Raw genomic sequence first — 19390 nt, 5'->3', positions numbered from 1 at the left:
TACACGATGGCTTTATAAATTTTATTTGAAAAACATGTTTTTTTTAATTAATCTAATGTGGTTTAATAGAGTGTTGGAAGAATGATTTGAAAATATTTGTGTTGTTAGGTAATTTAATGAATAATAAGTCAAGGAAATTATTATTGATATTTAAGTTTCTAAATAACATTTTATTAATAAAAACAATTGATAAGCAATTTTAAGAATTTTTTATAAAAACGTTCCCGATTTTAAAACTTTGGGTGCGTCATATTCAAGATGGGCTGGTCATACTCAAAGATCCACTGTTGTGTTTGCCCAACTTGGCGAAACTTCTGCCAGCCAGAGCAAAGTGCCATTAGGCCCACATATTCTCGGTCCAGCTCTGCATTCAGGCCCGCTATGAAATAGAAGGCCCACATCCCTCGTCAGTATGATCGGTCTCTAGGACCATTAAACTAAGCCGAAAAGCTAAAACTTCACATGTATTGAGTAAATTTAAATAAACATTTCTTTCCTTTATTTTTATAATTTTGTTTAAAACTTTGATGAAAGGCTCGAGCCGCACAAAAGGAGGCTTTCTTCACCCTCTATCTATGTTGTGAAGGAAAGGCCCACAATTAATCCCAATGAATAACGAAACTTCATATGATCTTTATGTACAAGTACTAAATAGTTTTCATCTTCATAGATATGTCTATTTTATTGAATCTCTTTTTGATAAAGTGTCCAAATTGTTACGTTCACTACCTTAGGACCATTATAGTTGTGGTCGTCATGGCTTGATTGTCAACTCATCTGTCATCAAGACACCGATTTTCTTAATTTTTTAGTATTGGATAAATATCAATCCTCATACATGATCTTACGACTTTGAAAAGACTTGCATTTTTTGTAATCAATCATTTGATCACGATCATTATGACCCCCTTAATGAGGACTAATTGTCTGATGAAATTATAAATATACCATTACATTGATTGACGTCACTTTTCAAACTAATAATTTTAAATAATAAATATGTAATAATATTTTATCAATCAACCAAATTTTATCTTGGCTTTTTTATTTTTTTATAATGTTAATTAGATTTAATTAAAATATTTTTAAAATTTTGAATAGAGATGCCTATGTTGTCTCTCATTTATAACTTATGAAGCATAAAGAAAGCATTTTATGGTTTTGAAACCATGATAGTTAGGGTTTAAACTTCCCTCTCAATCATTCAAAATTTAAAGAAAAGCCCCAAACTTATTCTCATTCTTTAGATTGAAATTGATAGGAGGTGATTGGGACGAAATTTGAAAAAGAAAAAAAAGATTAATATTTATAAAAAGGGGCAGAGAGAATGATGGTTTCAAACATATCCAAACATAGATATTGTTATACAAAAATGGCTATTTTAACCCAAAATTCTAAAATATAAGATTTAAATTTTTAATGCATTTTTTGACCTTGGAGAGGTTGCATTGAATTGAGATTAATTTTTGAAATCATTTGAGATAACAATTTCTTTGGTAAAACTAAAAGCACTTAAAATAATAAAAATATTCTATTTAAAAAGGTGAAATGATGCACATATTTGAAAAATAAATAAATTTTATCTAATAAAAATTACATATATAATTTCATTTTAATATTCTTATCTTCGCATGTTTATCCAAAAAAGTGCTTAAAGTGAGATAGAAGATTGAAATTTTTTATCCCCCCACCCAACACACACATATAAATATATATATATATATATACATTTTAAAACTAATTTTTATATGTATTTTTTTTTATTTGTAATCATTCTTTCTATATATATATATATTTATTTATTTATTTATTTATTTATTTTTAAAAATAATTATTAAAAAATGATTGAAAATAATTAAAAGATATTTTATTAAAAAAATGTGTTTCATATCCTCATATAAAAAATAAAAAATCATAAAATAAGAATTTAAGCTTATAAAATACAAATTTCAAATAACTATTAAAAAATAATTAATATTTCATATTTTTTTTTATTGGATCTCACAATGATAACCTTTTACTGATAATTTAAAAAAAAATCTGATTTTATAATTATTTTGATATGGGTGTAAATAAAAACCTGTTTTATGATCGTCTATTTTTATTATGAAAAATAAAAAATTATTTTCCAAAACGGTCGCTACACCGTCTAAAATCACCCCAAAAATTCTATGGTATCGAAAATTAATAATCTAAAATCATGGTTATTAGTGTTGGAAAATACAAAGGATGAAAGAACCACGATTATTATACTGCATGCTTGATCAGATTTGCCACGTGTCCGCCATCCCAAGCGCTCGTACCCTACTTCAATTCCTCAAAGGGAACACGAGAACCCATACCCTCCGCTAATTCAATCTTCTCCCCACAACCCCTTTTTTTCCAGTCTCCACTTCCCGCGACACCATAAGAGTGTAGATACAAGCTCTCCACCAATCCGTATCAATCAATCGGAACATGACAGCGGACACTCTCTCACTCCCAAACGGCGTCGTCTCGAACGGAGATCCGAAGCAAAACTCCAACGCCTCCACCAAGAAATCGCGAGAGAGCGAAAGGCGTCGAAGGAGGCGAAAGCAGAAGAAGAATAGCAAGGCTTCTAAGGCGTTCGACGCCACCGCCGGTGACGACAGCGATGCCGGAGACGATGATGCCAAGGAAAACAATGATCCTCAACAAGTATATTTACTTATCCGATTCTCTATGCATTTTAGGGTTTTTTGTATGTGTGTTTTGTTTCAATTGGATTATATTAGTAACTTTAGAAATTTGTTTGATTCGGAAGATATTTAATTGATTCCTGAGATAGATCTGCCAATTAGGGTTTTATCTAGTGGTGTTTAGTGTGTAGGTTAAATTTTACGTTTATGTTCGTTAATGCTCCGCTTGGTTATTTAGAAACTGGAAAGAAATAGGAGCCAGAGGTAAACCTGAACTGTTGCGGATGATTTATTGCCAAGAAAATGATGGGAACTTAACAATTGAAAATTCTAGCGCTAGAATTTTCACTGTTGGGAGCTAAGACATCTTTTTGTCGGAGAAGTTGATTTTTCATTTTGTTGTTCTTAGAAATGGGAGAATGTAAAGAGGCTCGAAGTTCTATTTTCTTAAATTTTCCCGTATGTTTCTTCAGCAACCAAAGTTCTACATTCAATTTAGACACCCATTGGTTGGTTATTCAGAAGCTGGAGGGCAAGAAAAGGGTGCTTCAAAGTTCAAACCATATATTCTTTTTCTTTCTTTTTCTTTTTTCAAATTATTTAGGATCTAAACATGGTAAGGTACAATAATTTTAGTTTTATTGGAGTTCAAATAGAGCCTCTTATTTTCTCAATTCATGGGCATGCAAATTGAATAAAGCGGTTTAGCTTTCTGTAGATTTTGGTTCAACATTTTCTTACAATTTTATTTTATCAATTAAATCCTGAAAACTTTTACATCTGAATTAGTTTGAGGGATAGGGGATTATACCACATTTTCATTGTATATATGCTTTATAAGTCCACTGATGCTGGTACCTTCAAATTATTAGGCTGTGGAGAAAGTTGAAGTGGAATATGTCCCGGAAAAGGCTGAACTAGATGATAATGATGAGGAATTTCGAAAGATATTTGAGAAATTTAGTTTCCATGATATCGCCGGGTTAGAGGTAAAAGATTTACCATTAGTTTTCTTGGGAAATTTTTTTATCTAATATGGTAATTTTAAAGATTTATTTTGTAACTCATTCAGGAGAATGATAAAAAGGATGAAACTGCCCCTGCTGCAGCATTGAACAAGAAAGCTGACTCAGATTCTGAAGAGGAAGAACAGGATGCACAACAAAAAGAGAAAGGTGGCCTTTCAAATAAAAAGAAAAAGGTTATGCTTCCCTCTGAAATCTTGTTGTTATCATATTAGTGTTTTGGCCAGTTCATTGTTGTAGGGGCTAAACAAATTAAATTTTCTTCTTTCAGCTACAACGACGGATGAAGATTGCTGAACTGAAACAAATCTGCTCAAGGCCTGATGTTGTGGAGGTGGGAATGAATTTTTAATTGCCTATTTTTTTGATAGGCAATAAGAATAATATATTATATCAACAAGAGCCAAAAAAGGCTCTGCTCAAGGCCTGTCGTTGTGGAGGTGGGAATGAATGTTTAGTTGGTTGGTGTTTTATACATTAGCTTTTAGGTCCTTTTGTTTTGATAGGCAATAAGAATAATGTATTATATCAACAAGCTCCAAAAAAACAGTGGTCTAAGGTAGACAGGACGTATACAAAGAGCACTAAAGGATAAAAAGAAACCCCCTCCCTTAGCAAGAGCCCAACTAATTTTTGGGTCTTTATGGTATTACATTTTCTTGTGATCTTGATATGGTTCCTCTTGCATGTATTGGTGGAGTCATTGGGTTGAATGATGCTCAGCTTTTTCAGAGAACAATATTATTACTTATGGTTTGCGATTTCTATTCATTTAAAAATTCTACCAAACTCCTCAGTTCCTATAATATATGGTATGCTTCCAGTTAGAAATCATTACACCTGGTTTTGTAATGGTAGAATCTATATTTGCTAATTCTATCAAACATTTCTAGTAACAGTTGATGCATTTTGTTTCTTCGATTGACCAATTAAATGAAATTTGTCACGTACTTCTCAGTGGAGATTTCTTATTTGGCCTACTTCCTTCAGCACTTGCCTTCTTGTTTTTGCTTTCTTTAATTTTCTTTACCACTTTTATGTATTTTTTTTTGGTTCATATGTTTGCTGGGGTGGATTACCCTCTCTCTCTCTCTCTCTCTATATATATATATATATATAAATAAAGAATTTTCTCACTTCCTTGAGTTCTTTTAACTTCTTTTAGTTTTTACTCTTAAAATTGGAATATTGATTAAGTGTTTTTTTGGGGAAAGTGAAGGCCATAGCTTGGTATACCTTTTTCTTAAGAAGTTAAATCTTTTCCCATTTTGTTCTTTTATTTGATTAGCTATAGCTAACAAAACCTTTGATACGGTATGGGATCAGTGCTCTTTAAAAGAACTCCTTATGTCTTACACTTGTATACATGGTTAGGATTCAAAATAGTCTTTTGACCTTAATTCTTTTATGATAATAATGTAGAAATAAAAGTATAGAAACACCTTACTTTGCCATCGACTAAATCCGTGCAACAAGGAGCATGCCAGCCTTCTTTCAAAAACCTGATTGGATGATATTTGTTCTTAGTTCTTACTTGCAGAAGATTGAGATCTTTCATTCTTCTTCCACTATTTGTGGTTTCAAAATTTTATATATCCTCATCTAATTTAATTATTTAGGTTCTTTATGTGGCTTCTGCTGCTGATGTTGTTATTATCACCATCTAGTTATTTATTTATGTTTATTGGCCTTCTTTTCAGGTGTGGGATGCTACTGCGGCAGACCCTAAGTTGTTGGTGTTTTTGAAATCATACCGAAATACTGTTCCTGTACCAAGGCATTGGTGTCAAAAAAGGAAGTTCTTGCAGGTTAGTCATTATTGCTAAAATAAATACTGCAAGTTAAAATATGTATGCATGATTGATGGGCATAATCAACATGAGGGGTTTAGGGAAGAGGGAGAGGGAAGATAACGTCGATAAGGTTTCTCTTATATATATGTATGTGGTTCTTGCAGGGGAACGGCTGTGACACTCATGGAGCCTGGACTTGTAGGTGTTTGGCAAAGGGGACCCTTGAATGGTTTCTCTTTTAACATGTTTGTTAGTGTGGGTGGGAATATGGACCATTAAATGATGCTATTCATGGGGGAAACCACTAGCATAAAATATTTTTTCTGCATGCTAGATATTGGGGATTGTTCATTGGCAGGGTGCTAATATATCTGCTTTGAATTTTCAGATGCCTTTCCATTTTGCCTAGTGCTCGGGCTGAATATGTTCTTTATACTACAGATGTTACTGGGTGTTACTGGCTTCTAACATTCTATGCCTTTTGTCACTAACTTGATTTGTGTGCAGAAAATTTCTAATAATTTATAAGTTGAGTAGGCTATTTAAAAAAAAAGGTTGAGTAACTTGCATCTCATCAGGTTTTGGATTTATTTTGCAGGGAAAGCGTGGTATTGAGAAACAGCCTTTTCAACTTCCTGATTTCATTGCTGCTACAGGAATTGAGAAAATTAGACAGGTAAAAAAAAAAAATTCAATTTAGTAATTCTCTAGCAGAATTCTCGAGTGATGCCACAATTGTTCAAATCTTGGAATATAAAACAAGCTTTCAACTTTTGTATTTTTTGTCTTCTAAATTATAAATTCTAAATTTTGTGTCTCTATGATAAGCTCTTGCAAAGTTCAAAACCTTATTGTCATTTGACGAGGTGTTAGGCACAATCACAATTTCTCTTTCTCCAGATTGGTCCTGAAACTTATTTTCAGTTGAAGTCAACAAATGGATCCTTATTTACCATTTCCTTCCTGTCCTGCATATTGCCCTTGGACAATATGCAACACTTCCTTAGCTCTCAACTGCTGCTACCACTGAACATCCCTACAAAAATTTGGGGGATTTCCATATGCATCTTGTCAAAGCTACTAAGTGTAACTTCTTGTACTGTCTATTGATGTTCTCATGCAGGCTTACATTGAAAAAGAGGATAGTAAGAAGTTGAAACAGAAGCAACGTGAACGTATGCAGCCAAAGATGGGAAAAATGGACATTGATTATCAGGTTTCTTCTCTCTCTCTAGATTTTTTATTTGTCTTTCAATTTTAATATTTTCCTGTTCCCATGATTTGAGCAGGTTTCCTTCTTGCATAATTATCATATATTTATTGTCTTGTACTTGACACTGTATCTGACATTCCTGTTTGCAGGTTCTCCATGATGCATTCTTCAAATATCAAACTAAGCCAAAGTTGACAAATCATGGTGATTTATATCATGAAGGAAAGGAGTTCGAGGTATGACTCATTTACATTCTTTCTATTCATTTTTTATGGCAACTCAGATCATGGTGATATATTTTTTAATGATCTTTTAATATTAAACTTTGTAAGTTTGCTGATATGAATCTGTTTACTTAAAAAAATGGTATTTTTAGCAAATCTCAAGGGGTATGCTTAGCAAATTTCCTAATCATGTTTAATAGAGTTGTGCAATTTTTTAGTTTCAATTTTATTATTGAGGTTTGCATCTGAGAGAGAGGAATTTTGGAGGGGAATGGCTGAAGTACAGTGAATATGAAAAGGGTTGGTTTTCTAAGGTGATGAAAGGCAACCGCCATCTAAGAGCTAGGACTGTGCCAAACTTGGCAGGGATTTTGTAAGCACGGTACCTTTATATTAGGGAGGGTTTGGGATTCAGGTTTAGTTTAGATATGTGATGTGGAAATGAGCTCCTTAAAGAAATTTTCCTTTTGTTTGGAAGTGCCATAAAGTAGACGCATGGGTAGCGGGATTATCTATGGTGGAGGTGGAGTGGGGTGGATACTTCTTGGGATCCAAGGATTTGAGGTTTATGACACCTCTCCTTGATTAGGAACAGGATGTGATTAGGGACTTCTTTGGAACTAGCAATTATGGTTTTGGGATTTAGAAATTTAGGGATTTTTAATAAGGTCCTTTTGGGTAAGTGGTCTTAGAGATTTGCGACTGATCCTTTTTGAAAACGTGTAATTATTGGCAAGTATGGGCAAGAAGATGGGGGTTGGTGCACAAATGGGATGAGAGAGAGATATGGAGTGGGGGTTTGGAAAGCAATCAGAAATGGTTGGGAGGCTTTCAAAGTTAGAACTCGCTTCAGGGTTAGTTTTGGGAATAGGGTGAAGTTCTGGAAGGATAGTTGGTGCGGGGATTTTCCGTTGAGGGACGTTTTCCTGAATCTTTTTTCTATAACCTCCTTTAAAGATGCTCTGTGTGGTTGATGTTTGGGATGTTGGTAGTTGGAATCTTAGGTTTATTAGACAGTTGAATGATTGAGAGTTGAAGGAAGTAGACAACTTTTTTGGGAGGTGATTATTCCCTTTTTATGGATTCTGAGGACATAGTGGAGTGGACGGACACAAAGAGTGGTATTTTTTTAGTTAAGTCTTTCTACTCCTCCTTGGCTAGTGGGGAGCAAATCTTTTCCCTCATGGTATAGTTTGGAACTTTTGGGCTCTTTTTAGAGTCAGCTTCTTTGCTTGGGAGGCAACTTGGGTCAAGATTTTGACTCAAGATCAGCTTAGAAAGAGGGGTTGGAAGATGCTTAATAGATGCTACATGTGCAAAGGAGAAGAAAAGACGAGTGATCATAGTCTTCTTCATTGTTTGAAAGCTCGTATTTTGTGGCAGCCGATTTTTGCTTTATTTGGTGTAGAATGGGTGATGCACTCTTTGGTTGGCAAAAAAAAAAGGAAAAGGCTTGGAGGTTGCTCCTTTATGCTTTTTTGGACCATTTGGAGGGAGAGGAATAGGAGAGCCTTAGAGAATTGTGAAAGTTTTGATCATTCTTTTAAAAGTTCTTTTTTGTATCTATTTTGGGATTGAGTTAGATTGTACATTGGAGATAGTTCTATTTTGATGCTTGATTTTATGGATTGGTTAGGAACTTCATAGGGTGCGGTTGTTTGTTTTTGTGTATTCACACATATGGCTTCTTGGTTGCTTGTATACATCATGTATACTCTTTTCTTTTTAATACAATTGCTTTTACCTATCAAAAAAAGGGACTTCTTTGTAACCTTGGGAGAGGTAGAGGATATAGGACTGCTGGTTTTTCACAAAGGTAGCTTTCAATGGGTGGACTGTTTTGCGTGAAGATTCTGATTGTGACAATCTGCTTTATAGAGGTAAGGTAGCGAGCAAATGGTGTTCTTTTATATGTAGAAAGGTGAAGGAGAGTGTGGACTGCCTTGTTTGGTACTGTCCCATTGAATTGCAACCATGTCATTTTCTTTTCTGTGTTGTTGGAATGCAGTGGGCAGTTCCAGGCACTATCAAAGACCTTTTAGCTGGACGGCATTGAATATTTGTGAAGAAGGGTAAGCATGGGAGCTGGAGGACTATGTTTAATGTGGATAATCTAGAAAGAAAGGAATAGAAAACCTATTGAAGAGGAGGAACCACCTCTAACCAAGATAAACATCTTTTCCTTTCCTTCTGGATGTTCTGGTCTGGGTTGGAAATGACTTCTTGAAGTGTTTCTTTGAGGCAAGCTGTTAAAAATATGAGTAAATGTTGATCTCAATCAGTGTGAAGTGGGATTAAGATGCATATGTAAGAAAATGCACTGTGATGTAGTAGTAGTCATGGCTACCTAAAGAGTTGAAATGATGGGATTTGGATACTTCTCTAGTTCATGCAGTTTCCAATGATATGTGAGAACTCTTTTTATCATCTATGAATTTCCTTCAGCATATGCCATAGCTATGTAGCTTTGGTTCATAATCCAATTGGTTTCTGTGATTTTGTTAGCAACCTAGTTGAGTATTGGGCTAATATCTTAGGAAAATGCAACTTCTTTTGGAATTCCGTGGTCCTTTTCTCTTAACCTATAAATTTTGTGCTGGACAAGCCCTTATTATTTAGCTGTTCTTGCCTACTGTCAGCTTTATCTGTATAGTCTGTAGTCCATCCCTTTATTTTCTATCCTTACATTTTATTCATAAGAAAACCTTTTTATTTTTATTTTTTATAAATAAAGAGATTGTATTAAATAACCACCAAATCAGTGGCTTAAATTACAAGACAGAAAAACACCCCTCACAGCCTAGCAGAACGCCAAGGCCCGAGGAGCAGCCCTACCCACACCCTTAACGGGTTGCCACCCAACCAACAAAATCAACTAAGGTCGAATTCATAAGAAAACTTACAGCTTTCTTTGTTTGTCATACAGGTAAAGCTAAGGGAGATGAAGCCGGGTATGTTGTCACAGGAGCTAAAAGAAGCTCTTGGTATGCCAGAGGGCGCACCTCCCCCATGGCTTATCAACATGCAGGTCAGATGAGCTAATTTCTCGCAATTGATTTTGACCTTTACAGAACCTTCAACTTTGTTTTTTCCTTTAGCTGACTGTTTATTTTTCAGAGATATGGTCCGCCACCATCATATCCACATCTGAAAATCCCTGGGCTGAATGCTCCTATTCCTCCTGGTGCTAGCTTTGGTTATCATCCTGGTGGTTGGGGAAAACCTCCTGTTGATGAAGTGAGTTACTTTCATCATGTAGACTAATCTATTTACCCTTTTTTTTGTACTGAAATATCATCTATCATTATTTTCAGATTCTGATTATTTTATTTGTACTTCGTTAAATAGTATGGGCGACCATTGTATGGAGATGTTTTTGGTGTTCAGCAACAAGAACAACCAAACTATGAGGTACTTTCTCTATCGTTTCTTCTGCTGTATATTATAGATAAATTGTTTCCTAATGTGTTCATTTATTGAAGCTGGATAAAAGGGCAATTTCAGATTGAATTGGTCTTCTTATAAATGTGGATTAGACTAATTATGCTGTACTCAAATATATGTAATCTTGTTAGCTTACTGTTATTGTTCTAAATAATCAATTCAGGAAGAGCCAGTTGATAAGACTAAGCATTGGGGTGATTTGGAAGAAGAGGAAGAGGAAGAAGAAGAGGAAGAGGAAGAGGAGATCGAGGAAGAGGAATTAGAAGCCGGCATTCAATCTGTGGACAGTCTCTCAAGGTATTCCGTTCTCACTTCCTCTTTAGATCAGCTCCTAGGCTCCCCAAGATTGTATTTTTTTATTTTTCTTTTTTCTTTCAAGTTTGATTATTGTCTCCTAAGCACTATTTGGCTTGGGATTCTGTCAATATTTTGTGTATATCTGAGCTCACTATTCTATCACACTACTGGCTAGCGTTTATCTTGGTAATTATAGTAATGATGTGAACATAAATTGCCTATAAGTATTGGATGGAAAGGAAATAGAGAGATGGTATGCCACAAAACAGTATAAGATTCTGAAAATAAGAAATAAAACATTTTTAGAGGTTTTTGTTGCACAGCACCTTTGATAAGCTAAATTGGGATATATATATATATATTCTGAAAAGATCTAAAAAGTTAGTTTGAGAGACTCTTCCGTCTTCAGAAAATCTGATACTGTTTTTTGTTGAACTGTCAAATGTAAAATGTGGTTCAAGTATAAATCGATTTGGTGCATTTAATCCATCTTTATATTGATGTCAAATTATTAATTTTCATTGTATTGATGGTCTAAGTAGGGAAAGCAGGAAACTTGTATAGCTTGTTCATGGGGAGTGCCTCCTTTTTTGTTAGGTGCTTATAAACTTCAAAATCAGAAATTGAAGCATTATAAATTTCATCTTTGACTTTGAAGTTATCTTGGTCGTGTTCCTAGTTATTCTAAAAAATATATAGGGCATAGATTTATTGTTCTCTAAGAGCATTTTAATTTTGATTTTTAAGGTAAAACCAAACTTCTTTAGGTGGTTCATTTTTTTCCTTGTTTTGCATGTTTGAGAAGAGTGTTCTCAGAATACAAAAAAAACATGCAAAGTTTTCTAGTTAATTCCCCATGTTTAGAGGGGTCTGTGTGCTAGCTGTTCTCAGAGAACCTAATTTCTGTGATGGATTTTGTAGCCTGTGCCTTGGTAAAGATTCCCCATGTTCAGAGAACCTAATACATGTATATTAACTACAGTTGTGTTGAGATTATTCTGTAGGTTGTGCACTTCACTATCTTTGTTCTACCTAGACTTTCATCATGTATTAATTAAATATCAAATAAAGTCCTCTTTTCTTTCTAATTCTCTTTGTTGCTAATAAATCTTATTAAAGCAAATTTTCACCAAGTTCTATTTATTGTTTTCATCACATCATGACAAATTGCTTGGTAATTAATTAATGACAGTCTAGGCCATTAATATAGATATGCTGCATGGTTGTTTATGACATGCATAAAGGTTCTTAGTGGGACCATTAGTAAGGAGTCTGGGCAAGTCTTTCTGCATATCATCTTAAGAAACTTGTAATCTTTATTAATGATCACTTTTTTTCCCTCCTCTTATTCAGCACCCCAACTGGTGTTGAGACACCTGATGTTATTGACCTACGTAAGCAACAGAGGAAGGAGCCAGAGAGGCCACTTTATCAAGTGAGTCAATTATCTGAAACTGGTTATTTTTTTGTCTATTTGTGCTAAATTGCTAATATTGTTCCTAATACCTGTATTAATGATTTATTTGTTTCTCCATTACCTTTTTCTTGTTTTCATCAGGTACTTGAAGAAAAGGAAGAAAAGATTGCACCCGGGACCTTACTTGGAACAACACATACGTATGCATTTTCCTGTCTTAGTAAATTTCCAAATTTTCTGTTTCGAAGAACTCATATGCTATGGTTCTTCCAATACTTGCTTACAAATAAAGTTTTGACCCTTTGCTGTCATCAGGTACGTGGTCAACACTGGCACCCAGGACAAGACAGCTGCCAAAAGGGTAAGGATTTCTCATCTGATGTATCTTTGGTCTTTGTATTTTGTTTCTTGCAAATGCAAGACGGCTATTAGGATAACAAACTACTGCCCAGTCTCCTCCTGCAAGGTAGCTAATGTACCATTAGTATTTCTGCATTATCGAGTGTTACTAAATGTGGATCACCAATTATGCACAACCTTTCTTTCTGCTCAGAATAAGATTGGATTATTTTCCCCATTTTGTTGGTTCACTGGAATTATGATTGTGTATACTTCACTTTTCCTGATTGCAGTAAGTCAATTCTTTTTACAGGTCGATCTGCTTAGGGGTCAGAAAACAGATAAAGTGGATGTCACTCTACAACCTGAAGAGCTTGAAGTTCTGGAAAATGTTGTGGCTGCAAAGTAAGTGGTGTCTTGATTCTATTATCTTAGTTTAGTATTCTCAACAGTAGCATTCTTCATAACTTTGGTGCCTTTCACAGGTACGAGGAGGCAAGGGAGGAGGAGAAGCAGCGTAGTCAGCGTGAGGATTTCAGTGACATGGTTGCAGAGGTATATTTCACTGTATTTTGACTTTTGTAGGTTTATTTTTTTAACAAAATTTTGACCATGAGATGGGATTCTGGCAGAATGAAAAGAAGAGGAAGAGGAAGATGCAGGAAAAGGAAGGAAAATCAAAGAAAAAGGATTTCAAATTTTAAAGATGCATGGAATTTTGTCTTCCTAATATTAGGGATGCCTGGTCCATGATGTTTTAAGTTGGTGAAAACCACGTCCCTTACCTGGAGAATCATAGATTTTCTCCCAGTTTGCAGCACTGCCAAACAGTCATGATGGAAATTCTTAAAGCATGTAGCACTAAAATGCAGCATTGTTGTTGAATCTCTTGAATTTGCCATTACAATTTTTGTTCTTTTTGTTTTGTAACTTTTGTTTTTCTTGGGTTCTGCAAATATTACATTTGATTACTTTTTCTGGTGGGTTGACATGTTTGTCCATAGAAAACCGCATCCATGAAAGCACAAGGTATCATGATGGTAGAGCCTACCTTGGAAGTGTTCTAAAGAACTGCACCCACGAAAGCCCAAGATACCATGGTTATAATGTTTATAAAGATCTCATAAGAAGTTTCAATAATTTGAGGGTAGAGAAATATTTTAGAAAATCAGTTACCGAGATTGGCAGCAGATTTAGTTCTAGACGGTCAAATTTATGCAACTTGGAAAATTTTAGGTTCTTGTAACTTTTGGAAAGCCATCATAAGAGATTAAGGGTTAGTTTGATGGATGGTTGGGTCTGGTCGCATTTTAATTGGTGTGAATTTTATAAGTATGCAATGAAAGAAAATATATTAAAAGCAAACAAGAAAAGGCGCATTAAAGCACACAATGTATATAATCTCACATTCTTTACTTGGAGTTTAACCAACTGACAAAACCTATTCTATTATGGATGTTGAACGGTCTTTTGTGAATATTCTAATGCATTCGGAAAAAAAAAAACAAAAAAGAAAAAAACAAAAGAGACATAAAACGAGATTTGATTGCTTGGTTTTACCATTCATGTGAAAAACCATCTCTTCTTCTTTTTTTTACAAGGTCTAAAACAAGTACAGGGAATGGTTTTTCAAACTTTCTTGGCTTCTTTTTTAATGAAAGAGTTTTGTCAACTCAAAAGGTTCCTTTTAATTGTAGAGTTCATCAACCAGATCACACCAAATAAGAAATAACCAGTTGCCACAAAAATTTTGCTTTGGAACAATGAGCGAGTGCACGATCGTTTGATTCTTTATCAACTTTGCACATGTAACATTTATTTGGCAAAATCTGTCCCCATGCTACTTTCATTGTGACCTAAGGATTTCATGTTATGTTTTTTTGGAAAAAGACTTCCTTCTCTGGTACGGAAGCATAAAGAGATCTAATAGAGAACTTATTACACTTGGTTTACATCTAGCTTGTCCTATACTCTTCATCTCCTCTAATTGAAAATGTATGCAACTTTCGTAAAAAGATCTCCACTTCCTTAAATTTTCAATTAACGAATTCTCTTGAAAAGTGGGGACTTCATTGAACTTCCTCTCTAATCTGCTCTCATGCCTCTACTACCCAATCATATTTGATGATGGCTACAAAGAATAATATTCGGAAAGACTTCCAAAAACATGTTTTTTCACTATCTATCTTGGACCCTTATGCCATTCTTAACTTCCACATCAAACTTTAGAGCCATCTCACACATCCCTTGAACACCATTTCCTACCTTTTCTCTGAACTTTTCTATTATAATCTATTTCCATAGGGACTCTCTTTCATTTGTGAATCTCCAACTCCATTTACTTAGCATGACCCTCTTTAAAGTAGATAGATTATGGAAACCTAGGTCCCCATCCTTTTTATCTAAGTAGGTGATAGACTAATCAACTAAGAGAGACCTTTTCTCAATTGCTCTATCATCCTATAGGAAATCTCTTTAGATGTGCTCTAACCTTATGCTCACTCTTCTTGGAACAATGAATACATACATAAAATATATTAGAATAATTGATAATATGCTTTTAATCAGAGCAGTTATCCTTTCTTTATATAGACACTGCCTCTTTCATATTGTTAGTCTTTTTTCAAAATCTTAATTCCATTGCCTCCCATATCCTCATTGATTTATGAGTAGCTTCCAAAGGAAGGAACAAGTAGGTAGTAGGTAGTTTTCCCACCTTATAATCTAACACAAAAGTTAATCCCTCTACATTAGTTATTCCCCCAATTCATATTAGCTTGTTTTCTCAAAGTTTATTTTTAATTTGGAGATCACTTCAAGCCATATGAAAAGTCAACTCAAACATTCCAATTGCTCATGATTGACACCATAGAAAATTAAGATATTGTTGGCACAAAAAAGAAAAAGAAAAAAAGATAAGGCACTTCTATCCATTCCTTACCCCTTCTACCTACCTTGAATTCCAAAATGTAACTCTCTTCTCTAGCTCTACTCAAAATTTGATTGCAAGCCTAAACCACAGGAATGAATAAATAAGTAGATATGAGATCTCCCTACCTCAAATCCCTAATTTTGAAAGAAGTTGGATAGTGTCTTATTAACCATAATAAAAACATTTGTTATGAATATGCACCATTTTATCCATCTTTTGACCAAAACTTATTTTAACCAAAGACCATAATTAAAAAGTCTTAGTTGACATGATCATATGACTTCGTGATATCCATTTTGAAAATAACCCCAAAATTGTTGCTCTTTAACCTTGAATTAATGGTCCTATTAGCAATAAAAACAACATATAGAATCTATCTACCCTTTACAAAAGCATTTTGATAGGTTGAAATTATTTTTCTACCACTTTTTAATGCTTATTTGCTAACAATTTTGATAAAAACTTATACAATCACCCTACTAATTAAGTTGATAGGCCTAAAATATTTCAAGTATTTTACTCATATTTTTTTAGGATTAAAACCACGAAAGTGACATTTAAGCTTCTTTGAAAGGTGCCTTGATTAGAACTCCCTGAAAAAGACATGCACCACCATCTTTATATAGTTTTAACATGACTACCAAAATGCCATAGTGAAGCCATCTAGGTGTGTTATTCCTACATATAGATTATAAAGGGCAACAAAAACTCCTTATTTTAAAAGGTACTTCCAAGCTCCTAAAATCATTATTTCCTAAGCTTCCAAGCTCATTTCCTAATGCTTAGTCTCCACCTCTTGATTTAGAAAAAAAAAGGTTTAAAAGGCCTGAGACACCTTTGCATTTATCTTGGCCTACTTGGACAACAATTCTGCATTCACTCTTAACTTTGGTCAAGAAATATCTTTTACTATGCCCATTGGCCATTTTATGAAAAAAAAATTGGTGTTTTAATCCTCACCTCATAACCAGATTTCTTTTGATTTTTGTCTCTACATAGTTTTATTTTTTTTATTTTTTATTTTTATTGAGGTCCACTTGCTAAATTTTTTTAACATCGTTTTTCTAGCCTTTACTTCTTCAATCAAAAAGATCGTTTCTCTCTCATTAGAGTCCCAAAAAAACTGCACTAAGATTACCCTTCTAGTCTCTAAAAATCTTCCCACATTTAGAGTTCTAACCATCTTCACTAACATTTCCTACATCTTGGTTTCTTGTAAGCAGACCAAATCCACCTTGTGAGACTTAATCATATACTTAGATAATCCTTTTCATTGGCCCCCTTAACATTCCAAGAAAGGATCTTTAACTTCATTAGTCAATAGGTATAAGCTCCCAATTATTCTCCCTGTTGTTGCCCTTCTACCATTCCAAAATAGGATTTTTAATTGGTGCTATCAATGTTATCCTTTATAATTGAAGCTTTAGTCATTCATTTATCTATTTTATGTAGAAATTTTCACTCAAAAGAGTATGTCTTCCAAATACATTGCTTGGTATTGGTGTTCAAGTAAGAGCTTTCATATTTATTAGTGAGCTAGACCAACCAATTTAGATTGACATTGTTGTTTCAATTATTCTTGGATCCAATTCTATGTACTTCTTACGATTTACATTGACCTTGAAATTTTGAGATCATTACAAATTCATACATTGGACCACTTTTTTTTTTTTTTTTTTGATAAGCAAGCGCATATATTAAAGAAGGCAAGAAGCCGAGAAGCATACAGGAAGTATACAAAGCTACAACCCGTAAAACAAAAAACAAAACAACCCAACCCCTACTTGGAGGCTATCCACTTTAAGAAACCTATAAGGGAATTCGACTCCATGTCAATGCACACTTTAGCCCAAGCCCAAAAATTATACACAAACGAAGTCTTTAACTTCTGAAAAGCTAACACACCCCCTTTAAAAGCTAGCCTATTCCTCTCCTTCCATATTGACCAAAAAATGAAAAGCGGGATGGATTTCCACACTTTTTTCCTTTTTTTCCCCACAAAAGAGCCTTTCCAACTACTAAGAACCTCCTTTACAGAATTTAGAAAAACCCACTGTACACCACACAACGCAAGAATGATATCCCACAATCCTTTTGCCACCGTACAATGAATTAAGATATGATTGATAATCTCCTCTTCACATCCACACAAAAAACACCGGTTAGGGAATTGCCACCCTCTTCGCTGCAACCTATCCAAAGTAAGAACCTTCCCCCAAGTAGCTTCCCAAGCAAAAAAAGCAATTTTTGTAGGAACTTTGTCCACCCAAACATTGCTATGAGGGAAGTCCGCTTCATCAGCATTAGCCAACACCCTATACACTTCCTTGACTTTAAACAGTCCGTCCGCTCCTTCCCTCCAAAGAACCGAGTTTTCCTCCATAGTTACTCTATAATTCCTCAACTCAGCTAACATATTGCCCACCAACCCCACCTTCTAATCATTGAAGTCTCTTAGCAGCCTTAAATTCCACCCTCCATGACCCAGATTCTGATCCCAATAATCCTCCACAGTGACGTTCCTTTGGGCAGCCATGGAAAAAAGGTCCGGGAATCTTTGGGATAGCACATTGTTTCCACACCAAGGGTCAATCCAAAACCTAATTTTATTGCCTTTTCCCACCTTGAGCACCATATTTTCCCAACACCAAGCAGACTCCTTCAAAATTTCCTTCCAAACACCAACTCCAAGCACCCCATTTGCCTTCCTTGTCATCTACCCAAACTCCTCTTGCCCATACTTAGCCACAAGCACTTTTTTCGAAAGATCCTCCTTAACACGCGCAAACCTCCAAATCCATTTGCCTAGAAGAGCTTTGTTCAACCAAATTAACTTTCTTAACCCCAACCCTCTCTTTTCTTTATCCGCACACACCACCTCCCATTTGATTAGGTGAGCCTTATTCCCCCCGTTGGCTCCTCCCCACAAAAAATTTCTTTGAAGTTTTTCCAGTCTTCTAGCCACTGATTTAGGCATACGGAATATTGACATTTGATACAATGGAATGCTGGCCAGCGTGCTCTTTATAAGAGTAATTCTCCCTCATTTGGACAGAAATTGACGCTTCCAAAGAGCTAGCTTCCTCCTCATTTTCTCCTCCACCCCATCCCAAACGGAGAAAGCCCTACTAGGCGCCTCAAGGGGCAGCCTCAAATAGACAGTGGGCAGCTGTCCCACCTTACACCCAATTTCAACAGCCATATCAAGCACCCCTTCCACCTCCCCTACCGGAATGACCATGTTTTTGTCCAAATTAATCTTTAAACCTAAAGTGGCTTCAAACCAAAAAAGAATCCAGCTCAAATACAACAAGGACTCTTTTTTTTGACTCACAAAAAACAATTGTATCATCCGCAAACAGTAGATAAGATATATTGACGGTCTGCCCTCTACCTTTCCAAATCTTACAGCCATAAATGAACCCCCCTTCAACGGCCCTCGTGATTAACGCACTTAAAACTTCCATTCCCATGACAAATAAGTAGGGGGAAAGGGGGTCCCCCTGCCTAAGCCCTTTAGAACTAGAAAAGAACCCAGCTGGACCCCCATTCACCAGCATTGAATATTTGACAGTGGAGATACAACTCCACATCCATCCTATCCATTTTGATATGAAGCCCATCTTTTGCATAACCTTTAATAGAAATTGCCAGTTGATGCTATCATACGCCTTCTCAATGTCCAATTTACAGATTAGGCCTTTCTCTCCATTTTTTTTCCAAGAGTCTATTACCTCATTTGCGATCAGGGAACCGTCAAGAATCTGTCTTCCTTTGATGAAGGCATTCTGATCAGGAGAAATCACCTTACCTATGATTTTTTTAAGCCTGTTGGCCAGCACCTTAGCGAATAATTTATACAAGCCCCCAAGCAAACTGATTGGCCTATAGTCACCCAATTCCTCCGTCCCCCATTTCTTCGGAATCAAGACCAAAAAGGTATGATTTAGGCTCCTAATGAAAGAATTCTGTTCATGGAACTCCTTGAACATATCCAAGACATCCTCCTTGACAATCTCCTAACAATTTTGCCAAAATGCTACAGT

General features: G+C 35.2%; 1 protein-coding gene across 1 annotated transcript; it reads left to right on the top strand.

Moving 5' to 3' along the window:
- The first annotated feature begins 2220 nt into the window (after window positions 1–2220).
- On the top strand, window positions 2221–13383 carry LOC100241488 (uncharacterized). Its single transcript, XM_059740017.1, has 18 exons — window positions 2221–2679; window positions 3533–3649; window positions 3733–3861; window positions 3957–4019; window positions 5386–5493; window positions 6077–6154; window positions 6602–6694; window positions 6841–6927; window positions 9842–9943; window positions 10033–10152; window positions 10264–10326; window positions 10523–10656; window positions 12010–12091; window positions 12215–12273; window positions 12389–12434; window positions 12726–12817; window positions 12898–12967; window positions 13045–13383. The coding sequence occupies exons 1-18, from the start codon at window positions 2458–2460 to the stop codon at window positions 13114–13116; spliced, it is 1737 nt and encodes a 578-aa protein (XP_059596000.1). The 5' UTR covers window positions 2221–2457; the 3' UTR covers window positions 13117–13383.
- The last annotated feature ends 6007 nt before the right edge of the window (window positions 13384–19390 follow it).

The sequence above is a fragment of the Vitis vinifera genome, chromosome 10 (genome assembly GCF_030704535.1).
Source record: "Vitis vinifera cultivar Pinot Noir 40024 chromosome 10, ASM3070453v1".
Taxonomy (NCBI): Eukaryota; Viridiplantae; Streptophyta; class Magnoliopsida; order Vitales; family Vitaceae; genus Vitis; species Vitis vinifera.
Note: the sequence above shows the minus strand (reverse complement) of the source record. Positions and strands in the feature narration are given on the sequence as shown.